The sequence below is a fragment of the Danio rerio genome, chromosome 5 (genome assembly GCF_052040795.2).
Source record: "Danio rerio strain M-AB ecotype USA chromosome 5, GRCz13ab, whole genome shotgun sequence".
In the NCBI taxonomy this organism is placed as follows: Eukaryota; Metazoa; Chordata; class Actinopteri; order Cypriniformes; family Danionidae; genus Danio; species Danio rerio.
The window spans coordinates 72,533,431-72,550,902 of NC_141025.1; the positions used below are offsets into that span (position 1 = coordinate 72,533,431).

The 17,472-nt window shown below is 37.5% G+C and overlaps 1 protein-coding gene across 10 annotated transcripts in view; it reads right to left on the reverse strand.

Moving 5' to 3' along the window:
* The window catches only part of col27a1b (collagen, type XXVII, alpha 1b), a 152,800-nt gene that overhangs the window by 100,656 nt on the left and 34,672 nt on the right, over window positions 1-17,472 (reverse strand). For all 10 annotated transcript variants that reach the window (XR_015490326.1, XR_015490327.1, XR_015490329.1 and 7 more), the window contains 3 exon segments: window positions 16,885-16,938; window positions 8,646-8,699; window positions 5,864-5,917 (listed from right to left, as the gene is read on the reverse strand). Coding sequence is in view for 2 of the 10 variants with exons in the window: in NM_001080575.1 (NP_001074044.1) it covers window positions 5,864-5,917; window positions 8,646-8,699; window positions 16,885-16,938 (162 nt within the window). In the remaining 8 variants the exon portion in view is untranslated.

The window sequence follows — 17,472 nt, forward strand, 5'->3', positions numbered from 1 at the left end:
AGGAAAATACCCATGGCAAATTTAATGGAATAGAGTTTTGTATAATTCCCTTTGGCCCACGACACTCAATCAAGTTTGGATTTTGGCCCTTCATAAGAAAAAGTTTGGGTACCCCTGATATACAGCATTAGTTTAGTAGGAAGTGCTTCTCATACGATATGTAAACTTAAAGAAAGAATGACATCAGCTGCAGCTTTCTGTCGAACTCCACACCTAGCAAAAGAGTACCATTGGTACCATGTGGAAGTGGAGACCCAAGCCTGACAAAGGTGACCTGTACCAAACCGTACCATACTGTACTGTACCACTCATTGGAAACAAGGCATAAAAAGGACCTTATGACTTTAAAATGGTTTGAAAACAATTGAAAACAGCTCTTATACTAGCTAAAATAAAACAAAGAAGACTTTCTCCAGAAGAAAAAATATTCTAGGAAATACTGTGGAAAATTCCTAGCTCTGTTAAACGTCATTTGGCAAATATTTGAAAACGAAATTCACAAGAGAGCTAATAATTCTGACTTCAACTGTATATATGGCATGCAACGTTTCGCTGTTCTGTTCACAGCTCAGCTCTGTAAAAGTGACACAAACTTAGCAACAAATATGGATGGAAGATTGTTGCCAAAAGAGTCCCAGTGAAGGGGTGGAGCAGAACAATCTCCAGGCAGACGTTAGTAGCCTACGCTCGTCCTATTACAGCACACCGTCCAGCAGTGCCAGAGTCCACATCTGCTGACAGTCCCAAAGCTATGAGTGGGAAAGGATTGAAGGACTGTACATGGAACAGTATTTCATAATAATTAAAAGCATAACTCAGCTTTACCTGTACATTTGAGCGAAAGTGTGACTTTGCGTAAGTTGCATGTGTTACTTTACAGTACACTTGAGTACTGCTTCTTTTTTTTTTCCTCATTTATTTTATTGTTACATGATTTTGTCAAGGACATGGTCCGTGGATGGAATAACTATCTGGTTGAGAGCCAGTGGTAATTTAGCGCAAGTAGTGTCTGCAACTATTTTTCCACCAGCTTTTAATATTTTTTTCTTTATATCTGTTGCTGTGTGATTGAAAACACATGGAGGCAGAGAAAACGCCAGGTCATTTTTTTTTCTTTACGTTTCAGGGAAGATGTTTAGATGCGCAAATGTTCAGACAAACACTTCTGATTCTGAAAATATAGATATTTACAGTTGAAGTAAAACTTTTTAGCCCACCTGTGAACTTTTTCTTGTGGAGACAGTCTTATGTGTTTTATTTGGGCAAGAATAAAATCAGTTTAAAGGGAAAAGAAAATCAATGAATAAAAGCAGTTTTTAATTTTTTAAAACCATTTTAAGTTCAATATTATTAGCCCCCTTACGCAATATATTTGTTAGATTGTCTACAGAACAAACCATAAATTGTTAAACACAGGGTTTCTGCTGGTTAAATTTAAGACTTTTTAAGACATTTTAATTTTAGACTACACAGGGCTAAACGCTAAGGAGTTTTTCAAATGGTCCAGATGGAAAATATTTATATTTGCCCAATAAAAAAAATCATTAGAATTTAATATATTTAATAATACAATGATAATTTAATAATAACACATTTTAATATTTTAAATATTACTTATCAAAAATTTATTTTAAATATTGTGTCAAAACAAGCAAGCTCTAGTTGTAAACACATTTTCTCAACAGAAACTTTCTAAAAAGAAAGGAGTTTAAAAAACTATAATAAAGTAAATGTATGCACATCAGTCAGTCCAAGTCAGTGTCCTCAGGTGTCCCCAGCAGTAAATACATGGTGAATTTAAAGAAATATGAGGAAAATAATTATGGTAAATAGAGTTAAAAATAACATTTTTAAATAAAACGTTTGATTAAGGTGGATTGTGGGTGATTGTGGGTGTTAATGGGCAGATTGGGTAGCAATGCATGAACAAAGGAAATTTAAGACCTGTTAAAAAGATTTAAGACCTACAACACAACATTTCAGTAGATGTACAACCTATTAAGGCCTAAAATTCTGTTTTTGAGATTTAAGACATTTTAAGACTTTTTAAGACCCTACGGACACCCTGTATATAATGACGCATCAACCCAGGCTCATTCTGAAAACGTACCTCTATATACACTTCTGGAGAGTGGCAAATACATCCCAGGAAATATGTTCTTTTTTTGCAGTATTTGTTTTTGCGAATCCACCAGAGGGCGCTGTGTACACTTTTTTAGATCTCAAATTTCTCTAGCGAGTGCCATTCACGCCTGCTCATCTTGTGTAAATCCACCAGAGGCCGCTGTCGACTGACTGACTGACCTATCGCCTGACCCACCCTCCTCCTTCCCTGAACCCAACCGACACTGTGTTCAAAAGCACTGATTGACTAGCGCCCACCCACTTCCCTAAACCCAACCAACAGTGTTTTAAAAAAGCAATCCAGAAAAAGTAAAGCCCTCGCAGCTGCCTGATTTTTACCACATTTTCAGATTTTACCACATTGTCACCCTGTTATTTACTTGTTTTTTTTTTTGGCTTATGTTTTTGTCTTATTCTCTTTCTGGAACTGTTCTTTGCCGGAATTGAACCCCGTCATCTTGGCCAACTCCTCTCTGCGTCTCAAATCCGCCGTCGTACGCGGCAAACTGCCACTGGACAAACTGGTAACAGCCTGAAAGCAAGCCACACGGAGGTAACCGGTCAGCCGATAAGCGCGAAAAGGAACGGCATTATACCGCTTTGTAGCGTTCATTTTAAAGATGAAATGCGGCCTTACGTACCTTTGGCTACATAATTTGCAGTCTCCAGAAGTTTATATAGGCCTATGTTTTCAGAATGAGTCTGTGTTGATTTGCATAGTTAACCTAATTAACCCAGTTAAGCCTTTAAATGTCACTTTAATCTGAATACTAATATCTTGAAAATTTCTACTAAAATATTATGTGCTGTCATCATGACAAAGATAAAAGAAACCATTGATTAGAAATGAATTATTATAACTAATATGTTTAGAAAAGTGTTGAAAAAAATCTCTCCGTTAAACAAAAATTGGGAAAAAAAATTAAAAGAATTCAAATTAAACAGGAGGGCTATTTATTCAACTTCAACTATATACGCTGATGTGAAATGACATGTATATATATAGGTATCTTTGTGTGTGTGACTGCTCAATAGCACAAAAATGCTTGTGTATGCCAGTGTACTGGATGCCAAATTCTTGAACCCGATAGAAAATGTCACCCTGAAAGTTTCCTAGAAGCTTAACAGCACACTTTCACATTTGGAGAAAGTGAGTATAGACGTCTTTGCAATTTGGCATTAGACAGATTACAGCAGGCTGGCAGAAAGTGTTAGTGCAGGGACCTGGCAAAGTCAATTTCATCTCAGCGGTGTAGACAGTGTATATGTTCCTTGGAAATATGACTATGGCTGCGTCCAAAGCTCTAAAACATTCGGAGGCAGCTTTCCAAAGTAGGAAGGCATTAAGGGACATCTCGATTCAAATTCTGCTTCACTTGCTGCTTCTTGAGACAGCCTTCTTCTAATCGAATATTGTGAGGGCAGCATAGATTCAAATTAAGTTTATTTGTATAGCGCCTTTTACAATAATTATTGTTTCATGGCAGCTTCACAAAAGGTGCACACCATTCAGTCATTTTCTTTTCGGCTTAGTCCCTTTATTAATCAGGGGTCGGCACAGCGGAATGAACCATCGACTTATCCAGCATATGTTTAAGCAGCGGATGCCCTTCCAGCTGCAACCCAACACCGGGAAACACCCAGACACTCTCACATTCACACCTTGCATTCACTACGGCCAATTTAGCTTACTCTATTCACCTAAAGCTTATGTCTTAGAATTTGTGAAAAGCACAAACCAAGCATGAAGACAAAGGAATTGTCTGTAGACCTCAGAGACAGCTTGGTCTTGAGGCACAAGGCTGGGGAAGGTTACAGAAAATGTCTGCTGCTCTGAAAGTTCCAATGAGCACAGTGGCCTCCATCATCCGTACGTAGAAGATGTTTGAAACCACCAGGACTCTTCCTAGAGCTGGCCAGCCATCTAAGATGAGTGAACTTAGGAAAAGGGCCTTAGTCAGGAAGGTGATCAATAACCCGATGTTCACTCTGTCTGAGCTTACAGAAGGACAACCATCTGTGCACCAATCCACCAATCAGGCCTGTGTAGTAGAGTGGCCAGACGGAAGCTACTCCCTGCCTGGAGTTTGCTAAAAGGCATCTAAAGGACTCTCAGACCATAAAAAACAAAATCTGGTCTGCTGAGACTAAAATTAAACTCTTTGGAGGGAATGTCAGACGTTACGTTTTGAGAAAACCAGGCACCACTCAGCACCAGGCTAATACCATCCCTACAGTGAAGCATGGTGGTAGCAGCATCATGTTGTGGGGATGTTTTTCAACAGCAGGAACTGGAAGACAAGTCAGGACAGAGGGAAGGATGAATGCAGCGATGTACAGGGACATCCTTAATGAAAACCTGCTTCAGAGTGATCTTCCAGCAGGACAATGACCCAAAGCACACTGCCAAAATATCAATGGAGTGGTTCACAACAACTCTATGAATGTCCTTGAATGGCCCAGCCAGAGCCCAGACCTAAATCCTATTGAACATCTCAGGAGAGATCTGAAAATGGCTGTACATTGTCGCTTCTCATCCAACCTGATAGAGCTTGAGAGATTCTGCAAAGAGGAAAAACTCCCAAGGACAGGTGTGCCAAGCTTGTGGCATCATATTCAAAAAGACTTGAGGCTGTAATTGCTGCCAAAGGTGCATCAACAAGTATTTAGCAAAGGCTGTGAATACTTCATGTGATTTTTCAGCGTTTTTATTTTTAATAAATTTGCAACAATTTAAAAAACTTTTTTTCACATTGTCATTTTTTTACATTTGTCAGTTTTTGAGGAAATAAATGAATTTAATCAATTTCGGAATAAGGATGTAACATAAAAACAGAAAAAAATGTGGAAAGCGAAAAGTGAAAGAGGAAAGTGAAGCGCTATATCAATACTTTCCGGATGCTCTGTACCTGAGCTCAAACTCCCCTCTCGCCCTGCAAACGGGAGGGAACCCTGGGCTCAAGGATTTTATGAGCTTTCTTCTGGGACATCATGCCAAACAAGCTTTATAATCAATCATCAGCTAAGTGTGAACTCTCGAATTCTGGGTTAAATTGTAATGTTGTAAAGACGTTAATGGACAGCAGAAGAAAAGCCAAAGTGGTGTTGGTTAGTTTGCTCCTCTTTTGTTGCACTTTAATGACACCTCTTTTTAGTCCTGTTAGATAAAGCACATTCCAGAATAAAATATCGATATTACATCTATGTTAAGCTGCTTCCATGTTAATGCTTTGACATGATCTACGCTGCAAAAAGCACTGTAGAATAAAGATGAATAGAATTACATGAAGGTAAACCACAGCATTAGCAAATTTTCTTGGAAAACGAAACACAATGAGGTCATTTTCTGGCCATCCCGTTCACAGCACGCACCGAGGACGTCAAGGTCAGATGGACATGTCTGAAACAAATCGCGTTTCTCTCCAGAAAAAAGCCCGGGAAATTCTCTAAGCTTCCGTGAGGAACTTTTTTCTTGGGGGATTTTACACGGCATAGGAACCTGTTTCGCATTTGCCATGTAAGACTGATGCAGAAAATGTGGTGTGATTGTATGTAAGGGATTAGTTTAGCATTGGGCTGATAAAGCAGTGACGCTTCCTGGAAAAAAAAAAAAAAACATGACGCTTTGCTGTTGCTAATTAAGTTTGGTGAACTATTCCAAACATCTGCATCAGGAACTGCATCTTGGATCTGTTCTGTGATTTTCAATATAGTGGAGGAATCAAAGGATGACTCTTACTTTACGACCGGGTTGACCGGGTTGTCCAGGCAGACCTACTAATCCAGGGTCGCCCTGCAAAAAAGAACATACTGAAAATTACTCCTGATACTTTAAGGATCCAGCAATGTTGAAATATCCAGAGACTCTATACATTGTGATGTGTCTGCCCACTGGGTCTAAGACAGAATAGGCTTCAAAGTACTAATCAAATCAAAACTAACCATATGGTTTTGTTAGCTCACAATGCTAGCTTTTGTTGTAAACAATTCATCTGTGCATGTCACTAAAAAAAATTACTTTGTCCTTGTAATCTTTAATTGAAATCTGAAAATCCACCTTCTTTTGAGTTCAATTCTTCGATTACACCTGTCTAAGGTATCGGGCGTGGCTAACATAACCACGCCCCTTCAATAATCAGAGCTGACAACAAACAGAAATGGTGATGAGAAGGCGTCTGTTAGGTTGTAATAGCTCTCCTGAAACTATTTTCCCAGTTTTTCTGAACGAAATGCCTACTTTACTACATCCAATCTGTTCACAGTAGAAAAAAAACAAGCCACGCCCACTTTGCCATTTTCTAATTTAATATTTAATTTCTCTAGGAACTGCATTACAATAAGAAAAAAACGGTTGCAGCTTCCGGTTCATGTGGACTTTAAAAATGTGTTTACAAAGTAAGAATAATTTTGGATAAGTCATTTCAATATGTAAAGGGGTATTCTTTTAGTTTTTAAAAGAATCAAAGCAGCTTCAATTTGATTGTTTAATATGAAGATACATTGATTCTTTTATGGATGTTTTTCTTTACGTTCACTCAGTTTCTCTCTTTAAAATATTATTTGTATTGTTTTTTTTTTTTTTTGGACAAATCCTGATTTAAATAGCTTCAAATACAGGATGGATTTGGGTTTACTCCAGTCAACGCTAGCCATTCTGAAAATAACTAATAATTTTATGTATTAGTAAATGTTTAGAACATTTTTGCAGAGTTAAGATTAAGTGTCTAATATAATATTTAAACATTAAAAATAAAAAATATAACATATAAAAATAAAAAAATTATGTAATAATTAAAAATGTAAAATTTTTTATAATTGTTATGAGAAAAAAAACTAAGTTTTCAAGAATCAGTGTTCTGAATAATGCAGTTTTATCTGAACCAAAATGAAAAATGTTTGCACAATAATATTTTATAACCACTTAAAATTTTACATGAGCAAATCAGATTAAATAAATAAAACAGGAATTAATGTTCATAGCATATTATAACAATTTTATTTTTTACATATACAGCTTTTGAAGAAACAAAATGGGAGATAAATAAGAATTTATAACATTTATATGCAGAAAATTACCACATACCACTGTATATACAATATACACTCACCGGACACTTTATTAGGTTCACCTGTCCAGCTGCTTGTTACCACTAATTTCTAATCAGCCAATCACATGGCAGCAATTCAATGCATTTAAGCATGTAGACATGGTCAAGACGATTTGCTGCAGTTCAAACCGAGCATCAGAATGGGAAAGAAAGGTGATTTAAGTGACTTTGAACGTGGCGTAGTTGTTGCTGCCAGGCGCTCTAGTCTGAGTATTTCAGAAACTGCTGATCAACTGGGATTTTCACGCACAACCATCTCTAGGGTTTACAGAGAATGGTCAGAAAAAGAGAAAATACCCAGTGAGTAGCAGTTCTGTGGGCGCAAATGCCTTGTTGTTGCCAGGAGAATGGCCAGACTGGTTCGAGCTGATAGAAAGGCAACAGTGACTCAAATAACCACTCATTACAACCGAGGTATGCAGAAAAGCAGCTCTGAAAGCACAACACGTCTAACCTAGAGGTAGATGGGCTACAGCAGCAGAAGACCACACCGAGTGTCAGCTAAGAACAGGAAACTGAGGCTACAATTTATACAGGCTCAACAAAACGTTGCCTGGTCTGATGAGTGTCGATTTCTGCTGCGACATTCGGATGGTAGAGTCAGAGTTTGGCGTCAACAACATGAAAGCATGGATCCATTCTGCCTTGTATCAACAGTTCAGGCTGGTGGTGGTGGTGTAATGGTGTGGGGGAGATTTTTTTGGCACATTTTGGGCCCATTATAGTACCAATGATCATCGTGTCAACGCCACAGCCTACCTGAGTATTGCTGCTGACCATGTCCATCCCTTTATGACCACAGTGTACCTATCTTATGATGGCTACTTCCAGCAGGATAACCCGCTATGTCAAAAAGCGCAAATCATCTCAGACTAGTTTCTTAAACATGATAATATGTTCACTGTACTCAAATTCCCTCCACACTCACCAGATCTTAATCCAATAGGGCACCTTTGGCATGTGGTGGAACGGGAGACTCACATTATAAATGTGCAGCCGACAAATCTGCATCAACTGTGTGATGCTATCAAGTCAATATAGAGCAAAATCTCTGAGGAATGTTTCCAGTACCTTGTTGAATCTATGCCACGAAGGTTTAAGGCAGTTCTGAAGGCAAAAGGGGGTCCAACCCAGTACTAATAAAGTGTACCTAATAAAGTGGCCGGTGAGTGTACAATATATACAGTGGTCAACATTTGAAGTGAATCAAAATCTTTCATCAAAGTTGTCCTAAAACTATTAAGTCTAGTTTGCTTTATCTGATCTTCTAAACTTTTTTGATCCATCTCAAATATTGGTGACCTCTGATAAATAAGGGATAAGCCGAAGGAACATGAACATCGCTGATTATGGCAAATCCAGAGAATCAATAAACAATGAATAATGACTAATGAGGGATATGATAACACAGACCTTTACTCCACTTGGTGCTCTGCCAGGTGAGATTCCAGGATTTCCCTTTTTTCCCTGCAACACACAGAAAACAAATAACATGGAAGAGTTTATATACAGTTGAAGTCAGAAATATTAGCCCCCTGCATATATATTCCCCAATTTCTGTTTAGCAGAAAGAAGATTTTTTTTAACACATTTCTAAACATAATAGTTTTAATAACTCATTTCTAATAACTGATTTATTTATTATTTGCCATGATGACAGCACATAATATTTGACTAGATATTTTTCAAGGTGCTAGTATTCAGCTTAAAGTGACATTTAAGCTGCATTTACACTGCAGATCTTGATGGTCAATTCTGATTTTGTGACTGTATCCAATGTTTTTGACGACCTGCTTGCATCATCTTTTAAAAGTGACTCATATCTGATCGTCTGCATTTACACAGCACACGGCAAAGGCGAAATGACCAGGGGAAAAAAGAGTGGGCGCTGACTAACAGCTGATAATAAAAGAGTGCTTTTTTTCTCAACTCCTGTATTTAATGTGTTCACAGGGTTTCATTTTTTAAAATTCATTTTGACAAGTTGTTGTTTTACTATTATGATAGAAGTTCTTATTTGGCCATCCTCTTTTAATCTGGGACTTTTTAAACCAGTAGGCATCTCAATGTATTGTCCATGGCGTGATTTATGCACGTAATGTATGCCATAGTTTTATAATTTTTTACGTTGGTTATGTGGCGGATGTTGCTCTCTCTCTCTCTCTCTCTCTCTCTCTCTCTCTCTCTCTCTCGCTCTCTCTCTCTTGTTAATATGCTTAATACATGTGCTATATGACAATATAAAAGCGTGTTTAGTCTTTGTGTATGAGATTTAAAGTTTGGGTTTTTAATGATGCGCGACTCGCATTGACAGGTGAAATCGATCTACCTGCTTACACTGCAGATACGAGGACACAAATCCGATTCATATCGGATAAAATTCCACATATGAACAAGGCCTGAATCTGACTTGAGTAAATCGGAATCCATGAGATTTTTTTCTTGCTTACACATATGGGCAATATGCGATCTGTGCCACAGAAAAAAAAAATCGGAATTGAGTCACTCGAACCATGCAGTGCAATTGCTGCCTTAGAGGCTTAACTATGGAAATCAGGAAAGTTAGGGTAATTAGGCAAGTCATTGTATTGTTCTGTAGACAATCGAAAAAAAAAATTAGATTAAAGGGACTAATAATTTTGACCTTATGGGTTTATTTTTTTTTTTAATTAAAAACTGCTTGTATTCTAGCCGAAATAAAACAAATAAGACTTTTTCAGAAAAAAAAAATCTTAGAGGAAATACTATGAAAAATTCCTTCCTCTGTTAAACGTCATTTAGGAAATAATTTTGGCTTCAATTGTAGGTAAATTAATACAATTAAATTGAATCGACTATACTTTTCAAACTACCCACAGAGACACACTTAACTTGCCCTTACTTTGCCAGTTGTGACTAATGTATGCGCATCACACAGGAAATGAGGAGGTTATTAGGAGTCATTGTGACCCCTGGTCGCAAATTCATTACAAACAGAAGACTGCAACAGGACTCCATGCAGATTTGTCCTATATAGTCTACATGGATAAGAGTAATGAAGGCTTGCAAGGAAAGGAGTGCTGTTTATAAAAGAGAGTGACCCATGTACGCTTGTGAGAATAAGTTTACAGTAAGTCTCTGCAGTGACACTGGGGTTCACAGACCACATTCTTCTGCCTTTTCGGGCAATGGGATGAAGCTGTGTTTTATGGTTGTGAGTCAAACACATCTTTAATCCCTTTAATTCAAGTAGGGTCACTTTTCTAGAGAATAAAGAACGAAAAGCAATCTGTATTTTTTTTAAACGGGTAGTTCACCAAACAGTCAAAAAATGCACAGCTACTTACAAAAAATGAAATGAATCAACACAATTCTTGAGTTTTTGAGGATAACTTAAGTGTTTTATGTTCAATCCACTTCAATTTGTAAAAAAAACTATTAAGTTGACTTAATTGATTAGTGTTGGGACAACATGAAGGATTTTTTTATAGTGAGAAATGAAAATTCTGCCATTGTTTACTCAACTTTTGCTCGTTTCAAACATGTTTGAGCTTCTTTCTTTCGTTGAACACAAAAAAAACATATTTTAAAGAAAGCTAAAATTCAATTCATCTTTATTTTTATAGGCCTCTTACAATGTAGATTGTGTAAAAGCAGCTTAACAAAGAAGTTATAGTTCATTAAAACAGTCAGTTATGCCGAGTTCAGACTGCATGATTTTCAAAGTAGTCGTGTCACAGATGTTTTCACACTGCTTGACTATCTGGGCTAGCGTTTCGTCGCTGCTTTGTTTATACTGCAAGATGGATCGGTGACAGGGACTTTCACATTGCATGACTTTACTATAGGAAGAATCGCCGACAAGTTCGTCCAAACTACGTCTCACAGCCAAAAACACGTAGTATATCTTTTGTTATTAACTACATAATGAGAAAGAAGCCTTTAATGGGGTAGAACATGTACATGTTTGCTCACCTGGGTTTAAAGGGAATTAGCCATTTCTCCTCAACTTAAGTTGATAATAAACTAATTTCTTTCTGTATGAAACGTCAAACAGACACGGTTGCTCCTGAGTCCTGTCAAACCTCCACTAGTTTTTCCTCCATTTCGTGGGTCCAAATAAACCGAAAAAGAGCGCTTTTAACTTCTCCCGCAGCCTCCCGCTGGCCTGCAGCAGGTGTACACACACGCACACACAAGTGAATGCCGCTCTCTCATTGGCTGTAGGCGATCGCTGATGTTTTTTTCAGTCAAAACTCAATTCACACGGCATGATTTGAATCGCCGACAGCTCCAGATATTTAGCATGCCAAATATCTAGCAGGCATCGGCGACTCATCGGCGATTCTCTCAGATCGCGTCTTTGATAGTTCATACTGTGTGATTGTCACTCACGCGCACGAGCAGCGATTTGCCTGTGATTTCAGGAATTTGTCAGCGATTTCTCAAAACCTGTCGGCGAGCCAAAATTGGGGCTAAAATCTTGCAGTCTGAACTAGGCATTAGGGCTGCACGATTAATCGAAAAAAGATCACGATCTTGATTCCACCCTACACACAATCTCAATTCAGCTTTTCTACGACTTAGCCAATTCTATTTTCAAGGTCAGGAGAGAAGCAAGGGAGTCTTCACAGCAACACTGATATCTTTAAATGGTGTTAAAAGTGTCACATACTGTATTTCTAAGGTATAATTCACCTAAAAATGTAATTTCTGTCTTCATGTAGTAATGTATTTGTGGCTGCGAAATCACACATGAGCTGACCGCAAGCTGTTTGTTTACTATCGAGAACGCGCGTGTGCACGCATGACGCCTACTCTAGTGAACACAACCTGCGTAGGCTGTGGATGACAGGTAACGAAGTTGTAAGTATTGTTTTACAAAATAAAAGAAGGATAAAAGAATGGCATCTTAACTTTGTCTTTTGTGAAATGGAGTAGCTGTTTAATGTAGCTATAGTAATTCGTACTCATCCAAAGTAGAGCCGCTGCACAAACAAACATTATGAATGCATGTTACACTTCTGACTGTACAGTGTATTTTCTTTTTCTCATAATGCAGAGAGTTTTGAGGTAAGGGACGTTTTCATTAACCATTCACCAGACTGTTGAACAGGCTCATGCAGTTCATTTATGCACGTAATGTATGCCATAGTTTTATAATTTTTTACGTTGGTTATGTGGCGGATGTTGCTCTCTCTCTCGCTCTCTTGCTCTCTCTCTTGTTAATATACTTAAATACATGTGCTATATGACAATAAAAAAGTGTATTTAGTCTTTAAGTATGAGATTTAAGGTTTGGGACTCTGTTAAAGTCTGTTCTGAAATAAAAAGCATCTGAGTTTTGAGGTAAGGGACGTTTTCATTTACCATTCACCAGACAGTCGAACAGGCTCATGCAGCTCATCAAACTTCGTCTTTTAAAATCGAATTCAAAAGCAGAATATGTCTCCTCATAAAGCCAGCTTATCAGCGCGCTGCTACATTGAAAACATTTGATTCGATTCGCGCCTTCTGATTGGTTCTCAGGATATAGCGTTTTTTTGTGGTCAAAGGCAAGCGCGTTTAGAGGCTTTTGCAAACTAACTGTTATTTCCGAATGCGCTGACACTGGGATTTAGATGATTTCAAACAAAACTATTTGTTAAACGTACTACGTGCCTAAAGCATTCACTCAGTGTCATTAGCTCATTTTTGTTAAGCGGCTTTTGCATCTGAACTCTTCACTTGTTTTTTTTTTTGCTATTGACTATGACTATAAAGGTCAATGGTTTACAGCTTTCTTCAAAATACCTTCTTTTTAGTTTAACATTCAAAATAAACCCATAAAGGTCTGGTACTATTTGAGGATGAGTGAGTCATTATTTTGTTTTGGGGCAAACTATCCCTTTAACAATGCTTCCAACCTTATTTTTGCACCAATTCGCAAAAGCAATTATCAGGTAATGCTGCAAACAAGCCCATAAATCTCCACTGAATGCAATTTGTATGGCATAATCTTGGAGGCTAGTTAAGAGAATCCAGCAGGCTTGTTCTTTTCAGGGACTGCAATTCAGACATCAAAATAGTCTCTTTAAAGCAAAAAAAAAAAGAAAAAAAAAAAGCATCTGGATATATGCCCAGATACAACGCTCTTTTCAAGACATTTCAAAATATTTCCAAAAAGAAAAGCCTGCTAGGAATCCCACAACAAACTAAGTGTTAATATTGTGGGTCTCTCTCACTCTAATTCTGTCCCTCTCTCTTGTCTTTTTTGTCTCATCTTTGTCCCATTTGGCAGGAATAATAAGAGAGGGGGATTTAAACTTGGGCTCTTTTCATAAGGCTAAGAAAGATCTTTGTTCTCCTGGACTATATTGTAAGCCAGATGTGGTAAAACGAACAACTGCTGAAAAAAAAAGCGTGAATGGAAATCATTCACAGGTCCAACAATGTCGTCAAACCCATACATCACCATATATTTCCTGCCAATGATCATCACAATTCGTTAGCTCGTGTTTTGATTGTTTTTCTTTTCATTTACAACAGCTTAATATTGATGGAGGGTTTTTTCTTGGCTCCCAAAGTAGTCATGTTTGTACTCTAGTAGATGCAGGCTGTTTTTTTTGCTTTCTTTCTAGGTTTCAAGCAGTACTTTATCTTGAAATATCACTACACTACCTGACAAAAGTCTTGTCGTCAATCCCAAATGTAAGAGCAACAAATAATAACTGAACTTCTAATTGATCAGTTGGAAGTGGCAGAACTGCATCCCATTCATCACAAATACTGCAAAAGACCTATTAGAACCTGCATGGACCCAAGACTCTCACAGAAATCAGTCAAGTTTGGTGAAGGAAAAGTCATGGTTTGGGGTTACATTCAGTATGGGGGCGTGTGAGAGATCTGCACCAGGCCCGGCGCCAGGAAGTCAAAACTGAGGGGGCACTTTAAATCCATAGGGGGGCACTAGACCTGGTGACTGATTTTGGTCTCTTGTTTCTTTCATTTAGGCTATTTATTCGCATTTATTATTACTTTGCATTACTGCCTAAGTTACTGACCTAAGGCAGTAATATAGGCTACGTTTTAATAGTAATAACAATACGCAGTTTCGCTATTACGAATTTTATTAACGATGGTAATGCATACCGCTTATTAATGCAGACTGATGGTGGCTTCAGTGCCAAACGAGTGCTTTAAATCATATGTTATTCTCCTTATTTCCGTTTTATTTCAAATAACAGCCCTATGAATGTTTAAAGTTTTAGGTAAAGACGTCAAATTATGCCCACACATGCAAGCTGACCCACGATCAGACAATTCATTTAACCGGTAAATAAATATAGTGAAATCAGCTTAACCGAGACATCACGCTTCACAACCAACATCAGTGTTGGGGAAAAGCTAAATGTGACAATCTAATGTCATTCAAAACAATTACTTAGTTACATTTTAAGGCATTAGTGTAGCCAGAAAAATACCTAAAAAAGATACAAAAATTCACAGTTATTACCGTGAAAATTGGTTAAATTTTTATATGCTGTATAACTTTTTTTTTCATCAATTTAAATGTAAAAACAAAGATTTGTCTAAGGCTATTATAAATGTGCTTTTTTCGTGATATAGTAAACCATCATAAACCATATGTACCATAGTTTCTAGGCCTACCCGTCATTTTATTTATTAATTATTTTATTTATTAGGCCTTTTTTAATAGCTTGTTTTCAGGTTATTTTCATTTTAGGGCCATGAGCTAATTCAAAACAAACTCGATGTGTTGTATTTTAGCTCTCAAAACAGATCTACAATATATTTTATGTTGTTTAATTTTGCATGAGCAAATAGCAGTATAGCCTAAGTTACATACTTTTAAAAGATTATGATTCTGCCTACCTGCAGCGCACGAAATTTCTCGGTTGATCCGCGGTAAATCCACTTAAGCACTATACCTATTCCATTTATAACACTGCAAACTTGACTTCGCAGGCCGATCATCTTTAAACGCAAAATGCATTTATTATGTGTTATACCTTGACTGCAGTTGCATAATGGGATGTTTCTCTACGCAACTGTAAAAGTGCACTTTTCAGCAAAATGAAAGCAAACATTCAAAGGGTTCTGCGTTTTGTCAATTTTAGCTTAATTGTAATAATATTAATAATAATATTAATAAATAAATTAAAATATTATTTATAGTGTAGCCTACTGTGGGACTGTGCAGTAAACTATTTATTTTTATTAAAACATTTTTATTAGGCTACATCTTCCCGAATAACTAATAAATGACTGGCAGTTGCGTCTCTGCTAAAATTAATTTAACAGCAAATTTCTTATGTGTTTTTTCCTTTTAGAGCTCAAGAGAGTTGTGTTTAAATAATTAGTTAACCAAAACATGTAATGAATTAAGCTGCTCCTATCATGTCACCCATTTTCTCCCTTGTGAGTTGAGTGCGCCTCCATCGCCGTGTGCGCGTTTTAAAGGCTATTTACGGGCGCACCAGACCTGACGCGGGGACCGGATCTCTGGACTATAGGACTAGCTTTAACCTCACCATTTTCATAATTTAATTGCTATGTCATATATTTTAAAATATTTAAATGTGTGTTCTGAAGGTTGGAAGGACGGGAGTGTTAATAATTAATGACAGAAAGAATTTTCAGTTTGAGTGAACAATCCTTTATAAAAACTGGGGGGGCACAAACTCTGTCTGAGGGGGCAATGCCACCCTTTGCCCCCCCGTAGCGCCGGGCCTGATCTGCACAGACCACAGGAGAGGGAAATTCTTCAGCAGGATAGTGCTCCTTCTCATACTTCAGCCTCCACATCAAATCTACTGAAAGCAAAGAAGGTCAAGGTGCTCCAGGATTGGATAGCCCAGTCACCAGACATGAACATTATTGAGCATGTCTAGGGGAAGATGAAGGAGGCATTGAAGAAGAATCCAAAGAATCTAGATAATGTTTCCACTGCAGCATGACTTTATATTCTATACTGGACATCATTTCTGTTAAGTGACTTTTGTCTAAGGAAAGTCAGATCTTACTGTACTAATTGAATAACTAAAAATCAATGCATGATCATACTTTATTTTGGTCAAATAAGCGTAATCTAGAGGCCTTTGCCTTTCATATAAGCCACTTCTGATACCAAATGATCAACTAGAAGTCAAGTTATTATTTGTTGTTCCTAAAACTTGGATAGGAACTACGACTTTTCTCAGGTAGTGTATACTTAAAGTACATATGGCTCGTAATTAGAAGCCACTGAGTAGATCAAAGCTCATGTATATGTTTAACTCACTAATACGTTCAAGACCTGCATTTCATGAGGACATTATTATGGGATTAGTTACTTTACTTACAGTGAGTAAAGCCGTTGCCTTAAGTGAAATCAAAACTAACCATATGATATTGTTAGCTCACATTGTTTTGTTGTAAACAATTCATCTGTGCATGTCATTAAAAACTAGCCTGCCCTTGTAATCTTTAATTGAAATCTGAAAATGCATTTTTGTTTTGTTTGTTCTCAGTTCAATTCTCAGATTTGGTCTGTCTGAGGTATTGGGATAATAAAAACAAAACAAAACAAATAAAAATAAAACAAATAAAACAAGCAATTGGTCCCTTTGTTCCGACCACACTGCAATGACAACCACAAAAGTATCCCATAACTGTTCTCAGTAGTACATACCTTAGGTCCAGGAGTCCCTGGGGGTCCTGGTTTTCCATGCGGACCAGAGGGTCCCTGCAAAACAACACATGTTCACTTGTATTTGTGTGCTGTCTGCTCCATAGTTACTGTGCAATCACTACAGGACACTTAAGCTGGGTCACTCGCAGGCTTTGACCCACATTATTGTTTTTCCTCTTGCCAAACAAGAAAGGGCCAATAAAAAGGCAAGGACGCAAAGGAGTGGGGCACGTGAGAAAAGTAAATATACAAAGAAAAAATTTGCAAAAATAAACAATCAAGAACTTGAACGTTTTTTAAGCACGTGGCAATCACTTCTGTCAGCTTAATAGATGCTATCAAGCACCACATTAACGCTCAGAGTTTTGTGTTGTTCAGCTGCAAAAAATAGAAGCCGCTTCTAAAATATAAATTTCAGGTGTTGGTTGGGACAAGAACGTCTTGTAATATGTTCCTTTTATCTTTTGGCATTGCTTTTATTTAGAACACAACGTAAATCAGCACTAAATCAGCATTTAGGCTTGATAGTCAGGCACCGTCCTATTGGTGTCGTCTATCTGGCAACCTGCGCTTGCGTGGACTCGTCAG